At 59.1% G+C, this 17,262-nt stretch overlaps 1 protein-coding gene across 2 annotated transcripts in view; it reads right to left on the reverse strand.

Moving 5' to 3' along the window:
• SHANK2 (SH3 and multiple ankyrin repeat domains 2) overlaps positions 1-17,262 on the reverse strand; it is a 513,188-nt gene that overhangs the window by 333,594 nt on the left and 162,332 nt on the right. Inside the window, exons 10-11 of one of the 2 annotated variants that reach the window (XM_060404133.1) lie at positions 15,259-15,325; positions 14,679-14,849 (exon numbers count right to left, since the gene is read on the reverse strand). In XM_060404133.1, coding sequence (XP_060260116.1) covers positions 14,679-14,849; positions 15,259-15,325 — 238 coding nt within the window. The remainder of the gene's footprint in view (positions 1-14,678; positions 14,850-15,258; positions 15,326-17,262) is intronic. The other variant, XM_042238157.2, reaches the window with a different exon arrangement.

Genomic DNA, 17,262 nt, shown 5'->3' on the forward strand with positions numbered 1-17,262 from the left:
AGAGGAAACCTAAACCCAGCAGAGGGGGCCACACCCAGCCCCCCGGGGCCCCTTGGGGGTTTAACCGGAAACTGTAGACACGTGGGGCAGGAGGGGCTGAGGGTATGCAGGGAGAGAGGCAAGGTCCTTGTCTGACCTTGACGGAGAGAGAGTCTGAAGGCCTCTGTGATTTCCATGTAAGACTTCTTTTAATATTTAAAGCAAAGACGACCCCATCCTCGGAGGCAACACCATCTTGAAAGGATCCATTGAAACCCTTAAAAGGTAGACCCAAGAACACTTGTTCATTCAGCAAATACAGATCCAGGGTGCCGTGGCTGAGGAGCGCGGGGTGGGCGTGTGTGGGTATTTTCCAGTTGCTGGCTTTGTCATGATGACGTGGCCCATATGCTGTCTGTTACGCGGCACCCCTGGTGGGCCTGGGCTGAGTCCCATCATCAGTCACAGGCGGGCTCCTGCAGGGGGTGGATGGATGGATCGTCACCCTAAGTAGGGTAAATAAAGGCTATAAATAGCCTCAAATCAGTTCAGGTCAAGTTTGACTGCCGATGAGGCAGGAACAAAGCTCTCACTTCTGAGATCCTTTTTCGGATGAAGGGTGTGGATCCTGCGTCTTCTGACAGCCGTCCCGCGGGCCAGCAGGGAGCTCGGGCTGTGGAATGGAGAGCGGGGTGTGGGAGCAGAGACACCCTACCCTAGAGGTCCCTGCTCCCACCCTGAAGCTTGCGGAGGAGCATTAACAGCAGAAAGGGAAGGAAACCACATGAGTGAAGAGGAAACATGAGTGGGAGAGGCAGCGAGCTGAGGGCTCGGGGTGGGAGGACAAGCACTCTCCAGGAAGGGCCCAGCAGGAACGCCGAGGGCTACACAGATGCCCTGCACGCACCGCAGTCTTGGTGCACAGGGGCCACGGGGAAGGGTGACCAGCCCCTGGGCCACGTGCAGACCAACCCTCTGGCATGTCCTCCAAGCCCAAGACACCACCTGATTCCTCCTCACTCCTTGCAGGGCCAATTCAAACTGAATTGTAGCCATTTTCATTCCGTCACTGTCTTAAGTGTCATGCGTGGGCTCCTCTGCCTGGTGTTGAAATCTGGGGCCACACTCGAGCCGGCAAAGTGTGGGAATCTCTTGGCTCAGGAAGGGAACCCACGATACCCCAAAGAACCCGTCTCCTTGGGGCAGGCCGAGCACACCTCTGCTGTTCATCCCCTCTGCACGGTCACTCACCGCACTCACCATCCTCCACTCAGCCCCAAACATCAGAAAGACTGAAGACACTCACGGACACCGCCAGAAAGGGGAGGCGGCAGACGGTCCCTCAAGTCCGTCTGGTACCTCGGCCCCCAAGGAAAGCAAAACCTGCAGTTTGGAACCATGCTATTCACAGGCTAATAGCGCCTGGTTCCCCAAACAAAGAGCCGTTGCCATGACGACCATAGCATCCCAGAGCTCAGGGGCTATTCTGAGACGCTGAGCCGCGAGCTCTACCTTCACACGCATCTGATGGGATTGGCTCCAGCAGTGTCAACGCTCTGCAGCGAGACCCCTGAGCAGCCGGAAGGGGGAAGTCTTCCGCGGCCGACACTCACAAAGCCCCTCAGGAGTGGTCTGTGCTCACGAGACAAACGGACGCAGCTGCACCAGACACGGAGTGAGCGAAGTAAGAAAACGGAAACGGCAGATTTCAGGCCGGAAGTGGGCAGGATCCCTGACCCTTCAGCCAATGGCTCGGGGCAGGTGGGAGATGCTGCAGACATCCAAGGCTAATTCACGAGAGACGCTGAGCGGGACCACCCGGGAGCTGGCCCTTCTTCAGCGTCACTGCCAGGACCCCGACGGAGGGCAGTGCCCACGGAGCCACCATCACCCCTCGCGCTCACCGTTCTCCCCAACTTTTTGCCAGTTCACAGAAAACTTTGCTCTTGTCCACGAACGCCTCACAGGATCAGGACACTAACGGGTGACGTCAAGAGGACGAAATTGGGTCTGTTCCCAGCATCCGAAACCTGTGACCAGCCAGATGGACAAACTGTCCTCCCCGGCACCGGATGGTCCGTGACAGAAACACGTGTGACCGGAAGGATGGCAGGGTCTGGGGAGGGGAGTTGGGAGGCGGGGCTTCAGCACAAGGCCTGCTTGTGGTGGAATGAAGCAAAGCCACGTCTAAACATCTCCCCCGACGTTTATCGGGAACCCACGCTGTCCCAGGCCCTGCAGGCAAAAGACACTCATGACCTTGCTGCCAACCACAGGCGTCCCCAGCTCTGAGCGACGGTGGTGCAATTCTACCGAAGCAGCTCAGCTGAGCAAGCGTTTAGAGGCAAGACTTCCACTCTCGGGGCCACGGGCCTGGCCACCCCAAAGCTCTGACCGCCGCTTAGCCTGGTCCATCCGAACACTGACAAAGACCCTTACCCCCAGGAGTTGGAGAGTTCCAGAAGGACTCAACAGTCCTTCACACCGGCTTTGGTGCTGTCTAGGATCTGTTCACCTGGCAGAGGGGCACAGATGCCAACAACTGGAATCCCAGCACGGCTCCACAGGAAATGAGTGAAGACTATCACCTGCTCCCCACCGCCACCCCAAGCCCTTGGCCACACAATTCTGTCATAACCCTTCCTCATCGCTATTTTATCATCTGTTCTGGGCACTGAAAAGGATCTTAATAGAGTTGTAACATGCGTGCGTGCTGAGTCTCTAGGTCGTGTCCAACTCTTTGTGACCCCATGGACTGCAGCCCACCAGGCTCCTCTGGTGGGAGAAACACGTGGATCAGGGATTCATGGGGTTCTCCATGCCATTTCCTCCTCCAGGGGATCTTCCCAACTCAGGGATCGAACCCCAGTCTCTTGCATTTCCTGCAACGGCAGGTGGATTCTTTACCACTAAGTCACCTAAATTTGCAACGAAATGAGCAAAGCACAGTGTGCTGAGCACTTTCTTCCCCTTCTGAGGCACATTCATGTCGAATTTGTCTTCCACTTGGTGGAAAAATCTACAAGAAAGCTGGGCCCATGATGGACGAGGGGTAGAGGGGGGAGACCTGGGCTGGACCCTGACCTCACCCCGGCTGACAAGCGATGGAGCGATCTGGACCGGATTTCTCCAGGAACCACCCACTGTGCCCAGCAGCGCGTGTCAGCGGCCTTTCTCTGGCGTAGCACCCTTCCCCGACCCCGCTGGCTGCAGGATGGCCACAGAACCTACGGCTGGCTGCTGGCCAGCGATGAGTGAAGGTGCCACAGTTTAAGACAAGGGCTGGTCCTGCCCCCAGCCCGGGTCCAGCCACATCCTGCCCCCGCCGCTCCCCAGGCCACAGAATCTGTCCTGCCTTCCCTTCCCAGCCCCCTGTGGGCATCCCTAGACGACGCTTTCTGGGGCTACTTATGGTCCTTTTCCTGGAAACACCCCCACCTGGGTGGCCTCCTTGGTCAGCGCAGCCTGACGGCCCTGGAGATGAGTGGAAATTGGAGTCTGTTTTGTGTCTGGACCTGGATGACTAAGGGCCTGACACTCATCACCCACAAGCCAAGACGGGATGACTTTTCTCTTCTTCGGCCTCATTTTTGCCCACCTGCTGCTCCCTCAGCTCCTCAACATGTCCCTTCTAGCTTGGCTAAAATTGACACGTCTTCTGTGCCCACATGGATGGCTTCTTCCTTCTCAAAAACCACCTTAGCACTTTTCCGCTCAGGCTCATTAAACCCAGAATAGAAACCTTCTCTGCATTCAGCTGAATTCCACCCCACATAGTCTTCCAAACCCTCCGCCTGCGTATGAGGCTCAAATGCTTGCAAAGCCCCAAGGAACTTCAAGAAAAGACGCTTGGTTCTATCTATTTGAATCCAGGCCTAGTCATGAGTCCCGGGCACAGCCATGGTGCAGAGAGGAGATGGCGCTCACGTCTGCAGAGGCTGCTGAGATGGAAGAGACGCTCGGGGCTCCCCCAGGATCTCAGGGACGAGTCCAGATAGAACCCACGTCCTTCTGGCACTTGGCCTAATGCTTTTTTCTGGTCCCCCTACACAGCCGCCTTCACACCTTCACGACAAAGAAACTTCCCGCGCCTATTTCCTGACATAGTTGAGATGGACATGCTCCAGGTGGTTCTAAGCAACGAAGTCCAAAAATTCCAGGCTGCGCGTATTTCCCTAAAGGCCACATGGGGCTTTGCCAGGCTTGCTGAGAATGGATGGGTCCTTAAAAGCAGGACCCGGGGGTGGGGACCCCCTCTGCGGGCATCAGGACACTGGCCCGACTCGGGCCTTGTCTGGGGTCCTGTCGTCCCTCCCAGGCTTGGTGAGTCAGGGACCCCGCGATGAAAGAATGTGTGAGAGGTCAGGGTGGAGCGGAGCCCCAGTGGGACCCCGCACTCTCGCCATGGTGGCAGAGGGAGGTTCCAGGGCTTGAGGTTCGCCAGATGTCTGGGAAGCTGCCGCCCACCGCGCGCCTGCGTGCTCGCCACCTGCTCTGTTGCCAGTCACCAACTATGTGCCCGGCAGCTCTGCAGGGACAAGTGAGGTCCCAGGAGCTATGGGCAGGGACTCCCCATCCAAGCCAGGGGTCCGTGCACCCCGACTTCTGGGAAACAAGCTTCTACTCTGAATGGGCTTCCGAGGTAGCTGGAGACATTTAAGAATCCACTTGCAACGCAAGAGACCCAGGTTCGATCCCTGGGTCGGGAAGATGCCCTGGAGGAGGGCATGGCAACCCACTCCAGTATTCTTGTCTGGAGAATTCCATGGGCAGCTACAGTCCATGGGGTGGCAAAGAGTGGACACGACTGAGCGACTAACACTTACTGAACGCTGAAGGAGAAGGTGGGGGGCACGTGCTGGGAGACCCCCAGGGAAGGCGGAGGTGACCCGTGGAGGTGGCTGGGTGCTGCGGGAAAGCTCGCGGCTTGGACAGAGGGTGGCGAGTGGACGGGCAGCTGCTGTCTGATGTGCGTGGAAGGGCCTGGAAGGGCAGGCCTACGTACGGGGGGCACGGAGGAATTTCACCGGGAGGAGGACGGGTCTTCTTAGGGAGGCCTGGGGGTGTGGGGCCAGGGCAGCGCGAGAGCCCTGGTCTGGCTGGTCCGTCCACCCCACGGGGGGGCCCCGAGTGGGGTGAAATGACTCAGTGCCCAGGGCCGTGGACTGAGCAGCCTCCTGAGAGCCCTGTTCCCTGGAATTGCAGGTTCTCATCCCCAGAAGGTGGGGCCACCTGGTGGGGTCCCACTGCTTCCTGTGGGGAAGGGGGCTTCCTGTTCCCCCACTCAGGCTGGGCCCACGACCTCCCCAGCTGGCCTGCGTTCAGGAGGTGTTTACACAGACTCCTTAACATGGAAGTTCGGGCTTCCCTGGGGTCACCAACTGTCACCCCTCAGGGGACAATTACTTCCCCAAACACCTTGACCTTCCAAGCTCTCATCACGAAGACGGGGCAGGGAGTGCACAAATCTTAAGATGGGGGCGCCGCCCCTAGGAGCCTGGCCTCTCCTCCCAGGAGGCCCTGCCAGACTTTCTCTCCGGACATGGAGATCGAGGGTGGGCAGGGACTCCCAGAACCTGGTCTCCTTCCGATGTACTGGTCCCTTTGTCCATGACACAGATGCACCTAACTCATCAGGGCTAATGGGGGGGGGGTCTGGAAACCAGCCCCAGAAGGACACCCTGAGATCAGGGTTGGGGGACAGGTCAGCCGGCCTGGAGGAGGCGGGGGGGGGGAGAGGAGGAGAAGGGGCTGCTTCCCTAGGAAGAGGCGGGGAGCCCCAGGGATGGGGAGGTGGGAAGCTGGTGAGCCCAGGCTAAGGCCACTCATTCAGTGCATCTTGAAGCAGCCGGGAAACTGGTTTTCCTGGATAAAATGGCTCAGATAAAGACACCAGGCCGGAAGTGGCCAGGGGTGGGAGGATGCTCTCCTTGGAAGGTTCCATGGCCACCAGCAGACTCTGGGATGGGACCTGACGACCTGGTGTCATCAGGAGACACGACAACAGGGGCCAGGGCAACTGGGCTGTGGTATGCCGAGGAGCGTGGGCCTGGCCCGCAGAACCCAGACGTGCCGGTAAAGTCAACCAAGAGCACGGGCCAGGGGCCGAGGGTGAGGGTGCCCTCGGGGGCCCCCGGAAGGGGCAGCTTGTCCTCAGGGAAGAGCGCCTCTGTGCCCGGCTTTGGGGAGCCGCCTGCCAACCCCCCAGGAGGCAGGACTGCAGGGGCACAGCAATGCGGGAGCGGGGGCAGGGTCCAGGAACTGAAGGGGCGAGTAGAGAGATGCACAAAGGCTGGAGGGCAGCGCCGTGGTGGGTAAGGAATGGCCCGGTCCAAACCCCAGCTCCCCGCGACCCGGACATGGAACTCGTGTCTGTGCCTGAGGCCTCACTCTCCTCACCTGTAAAATGGGGACAGCACCACCTCCCTGGCAGGGATCGCCCAAAAGCACAGAGTGTGGTCCAGGCACGAAAGGGCAGCGAAACGGCACGGCTTCTGCCGTTCAGATCCAGACAGCCTGCGGCCGCCTCCTCCAGGGAGCCGTCCCGACTTTACGGCCCATTACGACCCCACGGCCCCCTGGATGCCGACCCCAGCCCCTCCCTACTCCCTCCCACAGGCCCAGACGTTCCCCATCTTTAAGGGAACTGGCCACCAAAAGTCCGGTCCTCCAGCTGGGACACAAAGTTCTGGCCCTGACCCTGTCTGGAGCCTGGGCCAGGGCGTCTACCCGGAGGGCAGTCACAGCGGGAGAAGAATGATGTGCGGGGAGAAAAGCCCAGAGGACCGGTGGCAGGGAGCGGGCAGGGAGCGTGCAGGGAGCGTGCAGGGAGCGGGCAGGGAGCAGCGGGGCAGGGAGCGGGCAGGGAGCGGCAGGGCAGCAGGAAGCGGGTAAGAGACTCAGCCTGGGCCCCAGGCACGCTTCCTCCTCTCTGGGACCCGCATCCAGGGCAGAGCTGCGGAAGGAGGAGAGGATGGGCCTGGCGGGGCTGGGCCGGGCCCCAGGGCAGATCGGAAAATGGCGAAGGGTCCCAGGCGGCAGGAGGCGGGCAAGCATGGACTCGCCACCATCCGTGTCCAGCCGTCACGCACTTCGCCCTCGGGAATGGCATCTGTGCTGTCCACTCCCTGCATCCCGGCATCCCCGTGACGGGCAGAGGGCCCTGGATGGGGACCCCAGGTCACGGGGTCAGAGGCAGGCCCTCGGGTTAGAGATCCCCTGGCTGGAGAACAGCCATCCCAGGTGTGTGGAGGGGCTGCGGGGTGGAGGACCAGACCTGGGGGGCGGAGGGGTGCTCACAGGCACTTGGGGTGGAGAGCAGCCCAGCAGCGGGAAGGCAGGGGCAAGGCGGCCTGCGGTCAGGCGCTGCCCCCCACCTGTGCCAGGACCACCCCCTCAACACCGCAGCTGTGGTTCCCACACGGGCTGGCGTCCACCCCGGCAGGGGGCCTTGGGGGCTATGTCCTTAGTCGGGAGGTGGGGGGGTTTACTTGTCACAGGGAGTGGTCAAGGGCCAGATTCCTTAAATGTCCAGCTGTCATGGGACAGCTGGATGAATTATGAATGATTACCAGACATTCGTGTAGACACGGAGCATAAACCATACCCCCCACACCAACTCACAGACATAGATCCTTCCACACAGGTACCTGCTGAATTTTTCCCAAAACGCAAACGCCGTGTATGAAACAGCCTATGTGGCATTTGGTTCAGAACTTTGCTAAGCGGAGCTCATGGTGCCAGGAAACCGCAGGGGCTGGCAGGGCCCACCCTGGGGGTGTCCCAGCTGCCCAGGGTGGGGTGGGGGGCTCTGGGATTTGAGGGCGAGTGCGCTCGGAGGGGGCCGGCCCCCGCGCCCACACTGGGCCCTCCCGCGTGGGAAGCTCTCAGAGACACGCAGGTCACTGCCTGCTCGTCCCGCTCCGCTTCTCGTTCCTGGACAGTCAGAATGCTGTGCTGATCTTAAAAAATTCCGCGCGTGTTAGGTTATCTGTGAATCTCACTGGAGGACTGTGAAGGTGGGGCTGCACCATGAAGGCTGTCAAAGGTGCCGGGGCCTCGGGGGCCTTGGGAGCCAGGGCTCAGGGCTGGGCTCACCTTGAATGCAGTCTCGCAGAGACTGTGGTTGAGGCTGTGGAAGACGGGGGGACTGGGGGACTGCCGTTTTTCCTCGTGGGACAGAGCAGGGGAGGGGTCTTCCCCAGGGGCCCACGTGGCTTGGAACTGGGAAGCAGAGAGCCCGGAAACACTCAGGTTTGGGGACCTGTTCAACGCAGATGGCAAGAGGCAGTAGATGCATGCGGGCCACTGGGCGGCTCCTCCAGGCACCTCTGGTGGGACAGGCGCTCCAGCGGCCGCTCTCGTCCCCTGCACGGGGGACACCGCCCTGGGGGACACGTCCCCAAGCTGGGCCTGCCTCCAGAAGCGTTCCCAGGCTGTGTGCACGGGAACGGGTGCCTCGGGAGGCCCAGGGGAGCCTCGGGGCAGGACACCAGCAGTGTGTGACATTTATACGTACACTAGGCACAGGAGGTCAAGACCATATGGCCGCGGCCGCGCCCTCTCGAGACTGAGACAAGCGTCCCCAGAAGGCCAGTGATCACAGCGTCTGGGACAGACCGAGGCCACCGTGCATCCCGAGCAGACGCTCACCGGCCGTCGGCCACCCGTGAAAACCCCATCCCGACGGAACACAGGAGCGACCGGTGCGCAGGGTCACTAGCGGGCAGCAGCTACCTCCCAGGACTGGGGGATAAACTCACACAGCTGATGGCAAGAGTGGGGGAGGGGAGCCGCAGCCGCGGGCGCATGACCGCAGCCCGGCGGAGGAGGACGGCGGAGACCCCGGCGGCGGACAGGACTCGGCACGCAGGGAGCCACGCGCCCGCGGGCGGACAGGGAGCCAGCGCGGGCGGCCAGCACGCGCGCCACAGCTCCCCCGGCCCCGGGAGGGAGGCCACGCTTAGCAGCATGAGCCGTGACGGCTGACGGCGGGCTGCTCACATCCGCTCAGCGGCCGCGTCTGCTGGGGCTCCATCACACCTCCTCCCCTCAGCAACGTGCTCTGAAAATATTCTCTGGGAATGTGGGCTGCAGCTGTGATGGCTGCACCGTCCAGGGGGACAGACCAGCCCGGGGAAGCCTCGCTCCTCACTCTCAGGAGGGGGGCACACGGCAGCGCTGACCCCAAACGAGCCGATCTGATGAGATGAAGCAGGTTAGAACGCTGGGTTTTCCCAGGACCTGCTGGCTCTCCGTGCAAACAAAGGATGCTGTGTTTACTTAACACCATTGTCTGCGTCTCATGGTAAGTGGCACATTTTACAGTCCGAATGCCTGGAAACCTGACTACTTCTTTCAAATCGGATCTATTTTATTTCACAGCAGGTGACAGCTACCAAACAGGTTTTTTTTTTTTTTTTTTTTTTCCTTCAAAGCATCATGGCTCCGTATCAGCATGGATTTTACATTCTCATACATAAACACACAGACACACACACACCCAAAATAATACATTAACAAATCTGTTTGAAAACACCACCCTCTCTTCATCATCTATACATATCTAAAGCGTAATTACACAGACACTCGGTCTCGAAACCTAGCAACAGTATCCAAGCGATCCTCAGGCGGCTCATCAGACACCCAAACTCACACACCAGCTCAATGGGCTTCATTTAAAAAAAAAAAAAAAAAAAACCAGAACCTCTCACTTCTCTCCCCCATAGCTGCGGAAGGACAAGATATAGGAAGACAAACCTTGTTCCGCTGAAGAAGAACAACCCATGTCATTTAATCCATCTGACAGTGCATGTCCCCATAGAGCCAGGCAAAAACAAAAATAACAAAGGTGGCGAAAAAAAAAAATAGGTTATCTCAGTCCAAAGCTTATCAGCTTGCAACACGCTTAATCTTTGCATGACTATTTCGGACTCGAGCTCCCCAGCTCCCCGACAGCCTTGCTTTCGGGGACCTCCATCCTACAGAAGCCATCGCAAACGCCCGATGGCAAAAGCTTTTAAGACCTGCTGGGCTCATGGGCTCAGCCGCAGCTCAGCTGTGGATCACAACAGGCAGGATTAACTTTGGTATTCACGGTCGCGTTTAAACCATCACTTTCTCCGAGTGGGCAAATAAAACCACCCAATGGAGGTCACAATTAATTTTTTAAAAGAGGGAGGGAGTTGTTTTTTTTAAGAAAAAAAAAGAAGAAAAAGAAAAAAAACGGAAGCACTGCACCGGTGGGCAGCAACCTGCACACGGGCCGGGTTGTGAACAGAGTGCTTCACGACAAGATGCACTCTCGCTTTTAAAGGGATAGCGTGGCATCCACTCGGCGAGCCCGATCCACTTCCGGATCCCGCAGACCTCGGAGGCCCATTCATCAGCTCACTGTAACCAGACAGGTTTAGTATCCCCTCCTCAGGGCCATGTCAGAGCCACTGAAGGACCCTGATTTCTCAGCGGGGCACTTTCGTGTCTAGAAAACAGAGGCTCCGTGGCTTGAGGTGGGGAGAATACTTGAGCTGTTCAAGGGACTTTTTCAGGAAGGCATCTCACTGGGCTATAAGCAGAAAGTCAGCAACATTGTAATGGACTCATTCTGAAGAGTCAAAATCAACCTCATGCCCAGCTTGGAATCCAGGGATCCTTCCACCATGCTTTATCTTCAAAAATGCAACCCAACACCATGGAGGCAATGCTGAGTCTTACCTTCATCTCTTCTGAGTTCAGGATCCTGACAGGTGGAGCTGGGTCCCCCAAAACACTGCCCCAGCCCCCACTGAGCCCCACTAAATGTCTGACAACCCCGGCAGCAAGCACCATGGGCTCGTCTTGGCAGAGTAAAGAGCCCAAAGCCTCAGATGCAGGACCTGAGACCCCGCTCTCCTGTACGCCTTCTCCGCTATGGTGTAGCTCAGAAGTCAACATTTGCTGAGGATCCTAAAGTAGAAAGGAGGCCCCTGCCCACCCCTCCCCAGCACCCCTACCATGATTTCCAAGGCTGTGGCAAATGGTCCCTGAGCTCCCCCTGCAATCATACCAGACGCCCACCACCCAAGAGTCTGGGGCAGAAAAATGGTCATGCCAACCGAGATAGATAGACAGCATCCCCACAGGTCACAGAGGAGGTGGGGTCCCGGAGCTAAGACCCTCATAGAAGCTGGAATGGGAAAGCCACGTAGCCACAGACCTTCACACATGACCCACCGGAGACCCCCAATCTCACACGGCCCCAGAGTGACCTGCTGTGGGCTGAAACACTGCCCCCACTCCCCACATGACCCACTTGCCCCGTGTTCCCTACTCAGACCACGCTTGGGGAGATCAGGGCATTACCCTCCGGCAAACACACCCAACCCAGCACGGATGTACCGACGGGGCTCGACTCTTCGACTGCAACTCCAGGTGCTGCGAGGCCAGGATTTTACACTGAGAAGAGACAGCGGGGCTGAAGGTGGAGTGGGCGCACTGGCAGAGGGAGGGTCGCGCACTCAGCTGACATGTACCAAGGCCCCACTGTGGACCAGGCTTCCCCGGCGGCTCAGTGCTGAAGAGCTGGCCTGCAATGCAGGAGGCTTGCAGGACACACAGGTTCCATGGCTGGATCGGGAAGATCCCCGCGAGGAGGAAATGGCAAGCCACATTAACATTCTTGCCTGGGAAGTCCCAAGGACAGAGGAGCCTGGCAGGCTACAGTCCATGGGGTCGCAAAGAGTCGGGCACGACTGACCGACTGAACAACAACTGTGTCAGCACCGTGAGTGACCTCCGTGGGCTGATGGCAGCTCTGGATCCTGTGTCAGGCAGGGAGCAGTCCAGAGGGACAGTCAGCACCATGAGTGACCTCCGGTGGGCTGATGGCAGCCCTGGATCCTGTGTGTGTGTGTGCACTTAGACACTCAGTTGTGTCCAGCTCTTTTGTGACCTCATGAGCTGTAGCCCACCAGGCTCCTCTGTCCATGGAATTTCCTAGGCAAGAATACTGGTGTGGGTTGCCAGGTCCTTCTCCAAGGGATCTCGACCCAGGGGTTGAACCCGAGTCTCCTGCGTTGGCAGGGGGTGGTCCTTACTGCTGAGCCACCTGGAAGCCCCTGCGGTGTCTGTGCCCCAGTCCTAATCCTACTGCTTCTGACGACCCCTCTGCAGCCCCCAGGCCCAGCCTCAAGCCGTCTCCCAAGCGTCCTCCTCCTCCGCCCACCCCTGCCCTCTCAGCCCGTCTGGGGAGCAGAGTTCAGCGGGCAGATACTCAGCTCTAGTGAGCACAGAGCCCTGAACCGGGACCAGGAGAGCAGAGAGCTTCCTGCAGGGCCATCCTGCTATCAGCGGTCTGGACCCAGGAACCCTCTTCCCCCCCTCTCCTTCCCTCCACCCACTCGTCCAGCCCTGGTGCCAACAGCAGCCTGTGTGAAGACCCGAGCTCCCCGGCCCAGCCTGCACTGCTGCCTGAAGCTCTCGAGTGTGGTCCCGTTTTTCTGGGTGCACAGGGAGATGGGGAGCCTGGTGGTGAAGAGCCCAGAGCCCCCCAGAGTCAGATGGGCTTGGTTTCAAAGCCTGGCTCGGCCCATCACTCTGGGGCGTGGTTCTGGGGGAGTCCTGCCTGGGAGATGCCCCGGGACCCTGCCCACGCCCCCTGGCTCTCAGCGGGACCCCACAGGCACGGCACCACCCAGAGGAGGGTCCTCCCTGCACAGAGGAAGCCTGAACCAACAGGAACTTGAGGCGGTGGGTAAACACTGAGGTCGCCTCACCCTAGGGTGAGACAAGACGACGGACGCCCCGGGGTCCCGACAATACCCGGCCGCAGCACCTGCTCACTAAGGCCCCGGGTTGCCTCCTGTCTGCCCGGACTGACTCTGTGTCCCGCCGCTGCTGTCTGGCACCCCCTCCGTGGCAAACCGCCCCTCACATCCTTGCCCCAAGGTCTGCTTCTGGGCAATCCCGACCCAAATACCATGTGTCCTACATCAAATCCGCCCTCGGTCACACAGAGGCAGTGACATGGCCCTGGAGATGCTGGGCACGCAGGCTCGGCAAGGGTCGGATGTCTGCCTGGGGTTATCCATCCACCCAGAGGCAGGGGCTGCAGACCCCCGCAGAGGACTTAACGAGACCCACTCGGGGCACAGGACAGGGCCAGACCCTCCCCGCCACGCACCCAGTATCCGGCCCCGCCGGTAACGAGGGCAGATGGAAAGCTGGGGTGGCCGCGGGGCACAGAGCAAACAACAAGTGCAAAGCTAGAGGTTCAGTTCACGGGATGCTGAATTGAGACCTCAGGATGGATTTACCACGAGGCCGAGAACGAACGCCCCGAGTGACGTCTGCGCCCGTGAAGCACCTGTAGCCTCTCTGCAAGGCCTTCGACAGAACCCACTTACATGGCACAGTTTGCTGGTTCCCAGTCAGAGATGCTGAGTCAGACGACTCAGAGGAAAGAAGGAGTCTTTTTCCGAGCACCCCCTCTCCTTGGAGATGCTGAAAGGACCCAGCGCTGGAGCACAGGTTTCCTGTACTAACATTTCCCTTTAGGTCACACCGGGGAAAGGCCCGGGCGCAGGTAACAGAGAGCATGGGCTGATGGTAAACGCCACCCCACATTCTCCCTGAGCCCCGGGTGTCTACACAGGTGCAGCAGGAAGGCCTCTAACCTCGCTCCCCGCAGCCGAGCCATGGACGTCTGACGCGCCTGCGGTGACCATCCCATCTCTTGACAGGGCAAGCCCTCACAGTTTATAGAAATCATTGACTGGAGGGGGTGAACGGTAGTTAAGGTATGTTCACCCAACAAACAGATATTCTTCTTGTAATAAGAAAATATATTTGTAGAGAGGCGTTTACATCCCAGATAAGGAATGGGAGAGACAAGCCAGAAACCTCCTCGATCTGGGTTTTAAAATCGGCACTTGCTGAGTTCGTGCCTGGGGTGAGGAGGGGAGTGAATCTGTATGGCCAGGCTGGGGGTCAGCAGGCAGAGTCTCTAGTTTCTGCTGTCTCCCTCCCGATAGCCAGCAGAAGCCCCTTCATGCCTCCCTGGCTCAGGGGAGATCAGGACGGTAGCCCCAAGTTTGCCACCATTGCAGGAACTCAGAGATCCTATATCCCTGGGACCACTAACCACCCTGGGGTCCTGGGCAGGGCCTGCACACCTCCTCCTGGCGGTCTGCCCCGCTCAACAAGAGTTCCAATTCCCTTCACGGCAACCGGTATTTCTGTACTGCTGTCTCGTGTCAGGGGGTGGTGGGAGGAGAAGAGCTGGGAGGGCTCAGTTCATCCTCTAGAGTGCTTTGCAGACATGAACTCATCCATCTGCATAATGTGCTTAGGGAGACGCTGACGCGGCCCTGCAGGAGGCCCGGATCACAGAGCAATTAGGAGGTCCGGCCCTGGCTCGCGGGAAGACCCGCATCAACATCGGGCGCAGGAGGCCCCGATGCTCGGCACAGGGGACCGGATGAGGCAAGCGAGACATCCGGCTCATCATCCTTGCGTGATTCTCAAGGCAGCTGGGCGCCCGCCAGACACTCAACACGGGAAAGACCAGCCAGCCAGGCGCGCGGGATCGCTCGCGCCCCCAGCGCCCAATATGGGGGTAGCGATCCATGCAACAAGACACAGAGGCCACCCAGCGACTTCTCCAGGCGCCCTGGAGTCTCACTGCCCACCCCTGGATGGGATGGCGCCATCTGAAATCTCACCGCTGCTGGTCCAGTGGGCCTGCTCCCCGCTGCATGTCCGGTGTAAGCCCGGGGCCGGAGGGAACAGGCCAGAGGGCTCTTCCAAGATGCAAGACTGTGCCCAGCCGCCGGCAGGGCGACGGGACAGAGGAGGAGCCGCAGGGACAGTCCTCCTGGTTGGCACGAGGGGTACTGCAAAGGGGAGTGGTCATCAGCAGACAGAGCCAGGGACGCAGAAGTGGGAGGGGGAGGGGGACGCCCCTGGCTCTTCCTGCCTCGTTTCATCGCCATCTCCGACTTTAAATGGAATTGCGCATGTTACAGAATCCCCCCGCAAACCCCTCTCAATCGGTCACAAGGTGATCTGGTTCTCTGGTTGGACAGCAAGGCCCTGCAGCCATCACCGGCGCCCTTGCCTGACATCTAAGGGGTTCCGTGCCCCGACCCCGCCACGTGTCAAGAAGACGCAGCGACAGAGGTGGAGGAGATGCTCGGACTCTGTTCCCGTTAAGTTTGCGTGAAAGCAGACTCCGAACCAACCCGGCGAGGTGACCAACCGGAGCCCCTGCGCGGTCCACTGGCAGCCAGCCAGCCTACTCACCAACGTCAGTCTCCTTGTGGTTCTTGATGTACTCGGCCAGCTCGAAGTTGCCGGCGATGATCGCCACCTGCCAGGAGAGGAAATCGCGTTAGAGGACACGCGGCACATCCTGACGGCAGAAGAGCGAAAGTCCAATCAGAGCCTCTTTCGACAAAGTAAGGGATACTCCCCCCCTTCCGGGTTTCCTGAGATACCGTCAACACACAGCACTAAGCTGAAGGTGTGCGGCCTGATGACTTGACTTGGATATTTGTGAAACGATGACCACGGTGAGTCTAGTTAACGTCCATCACCTCATACGGCTACACACGCAGCTTCTTCCCTACGACCTCCCTGGGGGCCCAGTGGCTGAGGCTCTGCGCTTCCAGCGCAGGGGGATGGGGTTCGATCCCTGTTCGGGGAACTAGATCCCACGTGCTGCAACTAGAAAGGGTCCTGCGTGTCACAAGGAAGATCAAAGAACCTGTGTGCTACAGCTCAGACCCAGCGCAGCCAAGTAAGTGATCTTCCTTCAAAGGCGAACAATTTATCCTGAAGATTTTCTTTAAAAAAAAAAAAAAAAGAACAAACGTTTTTCCCCTTGTGATGAGAACTTGAAGGATCTACTCTTACCAACTTTCAAGTGAACCGCGTGGCTGAACGCGACATCCTCTGGGCTAGTTTGCCTGGTAACTGGAAGTCCAAATCTGGACCATCTTCACCCATTCCCCCAGCCCCCGCCCCAGGAGCCACACAGAACCTGACCTCTTTTTCTGAGATTGTTTAGACACCACAGCAAAGTGCGAGCAGGCAGTGTTTGTCTGATTCCAGGCAGCCTGGGCCCTCAAGGCCTGTATGGTGTGCCAGGCACGGTGTGGACCAGTCGGAGCTACTCAAACAGCAGCCACCACACCCAGCAGCCTGACCAGAGGCACCTTCTCCCGCTTGGCCCCCTTCTCCGGGGCCCTGGCCACTCTTCCACCACGAGGCCATCATTCCGAGAGAATCTACCTGAGACAGTCCTCTGCCCAAGAGGCCACGGAGGGGGCAGGTCAAGGGACTGAGCCTGGAAACCCCCCAGACGGGGAGTTGCATTCCCACCAGTCCTGACCGGTCCCAACTTGCTCCCTGGAGGTGGGGGGCGGCCATCCATTCCTCTGATTGGTCCCCATAGCTAGAGGAACAGGGAATCTCAAAAAGGACTCACAGCTCTTCACTGAGTTTCAGTGAAACAGAAAAAAACTCCACCTATGCACAGCATAAACCAGCACCTACAGGCAAGGGTCCAGCTCAAGCCATATAGACACAGTGACTAAAGCGAAAAAGCCACGTGGTCCGTGATGCACTGAGGCAGCCAGGCAGGCAAAGACAAAGGCCCTGGGGGTGGCCCTGGGGCCCCCGGGGAGACCTGATACAGAGCTCACGTGGGCAGGGCTCTCCGCACCCCAATGGGGTGCCCTGGGCCCAGGGGGGCATACATCTCCACTCTCAAATGAGCGAGGTGTTCAGACGCCAGCCTGCAGACACACACGTCAACCGGCAGTCTACTGGCAGCCATAATGTGGGTGGGCCTTCCCTGATCCTTTGGAGGCCTTCAGAGCAAAAGCTGAGATTTGCTGGAGGAGAAATTCCACCTCGAGGCTGCACCACCAGCTCCTGCCTGAGTTCCCAGCCTGCTCTTCCGACTGCAGACTTGCCAGCCCCCACAGTCTTGGGAGCCAAATTCCTGCAAGAAATTTCTTAAACATACATGTCTCCATCCTGCTAGCTCTGCGTCCCTGGAGAAACCTGCTTTACACGGCTCCCTGCGGGGGCCGGGGGGCTGCAGTGCCAGAGCCCAGACCTCTGTCTTTGGAAGTGACACTGACTTCAACTCTTGGCCATCACCTAACGCTTGGTGTCCTGCAAGGATGCCACTGACTGGAACGGCCTGGAGACAAATTCAGCCTCCTCCCTGGTCTGCTAACGTCAGGGGAGCCACAGCAGCCCCTGTCTGCACCAGGCGGGGGTCCGAGGGGTGGACAG

The sequence above is a fragment of the Ovis aries genome, chromosome 21 (genome assembly GCF_016772045.2).
Source record: "Ovis aries strain OAR_USU_Benz2616 breed Rambouillet chromosome 21, ARS-UI_Ramb_v3.0, whole genome shotgun sequence".
Lineage (NCBI taxonomy): Eukaryota > Metazoa > Chordata > Mammalia > Artiodactyla > Bovidae > Ovis > Ovis aries.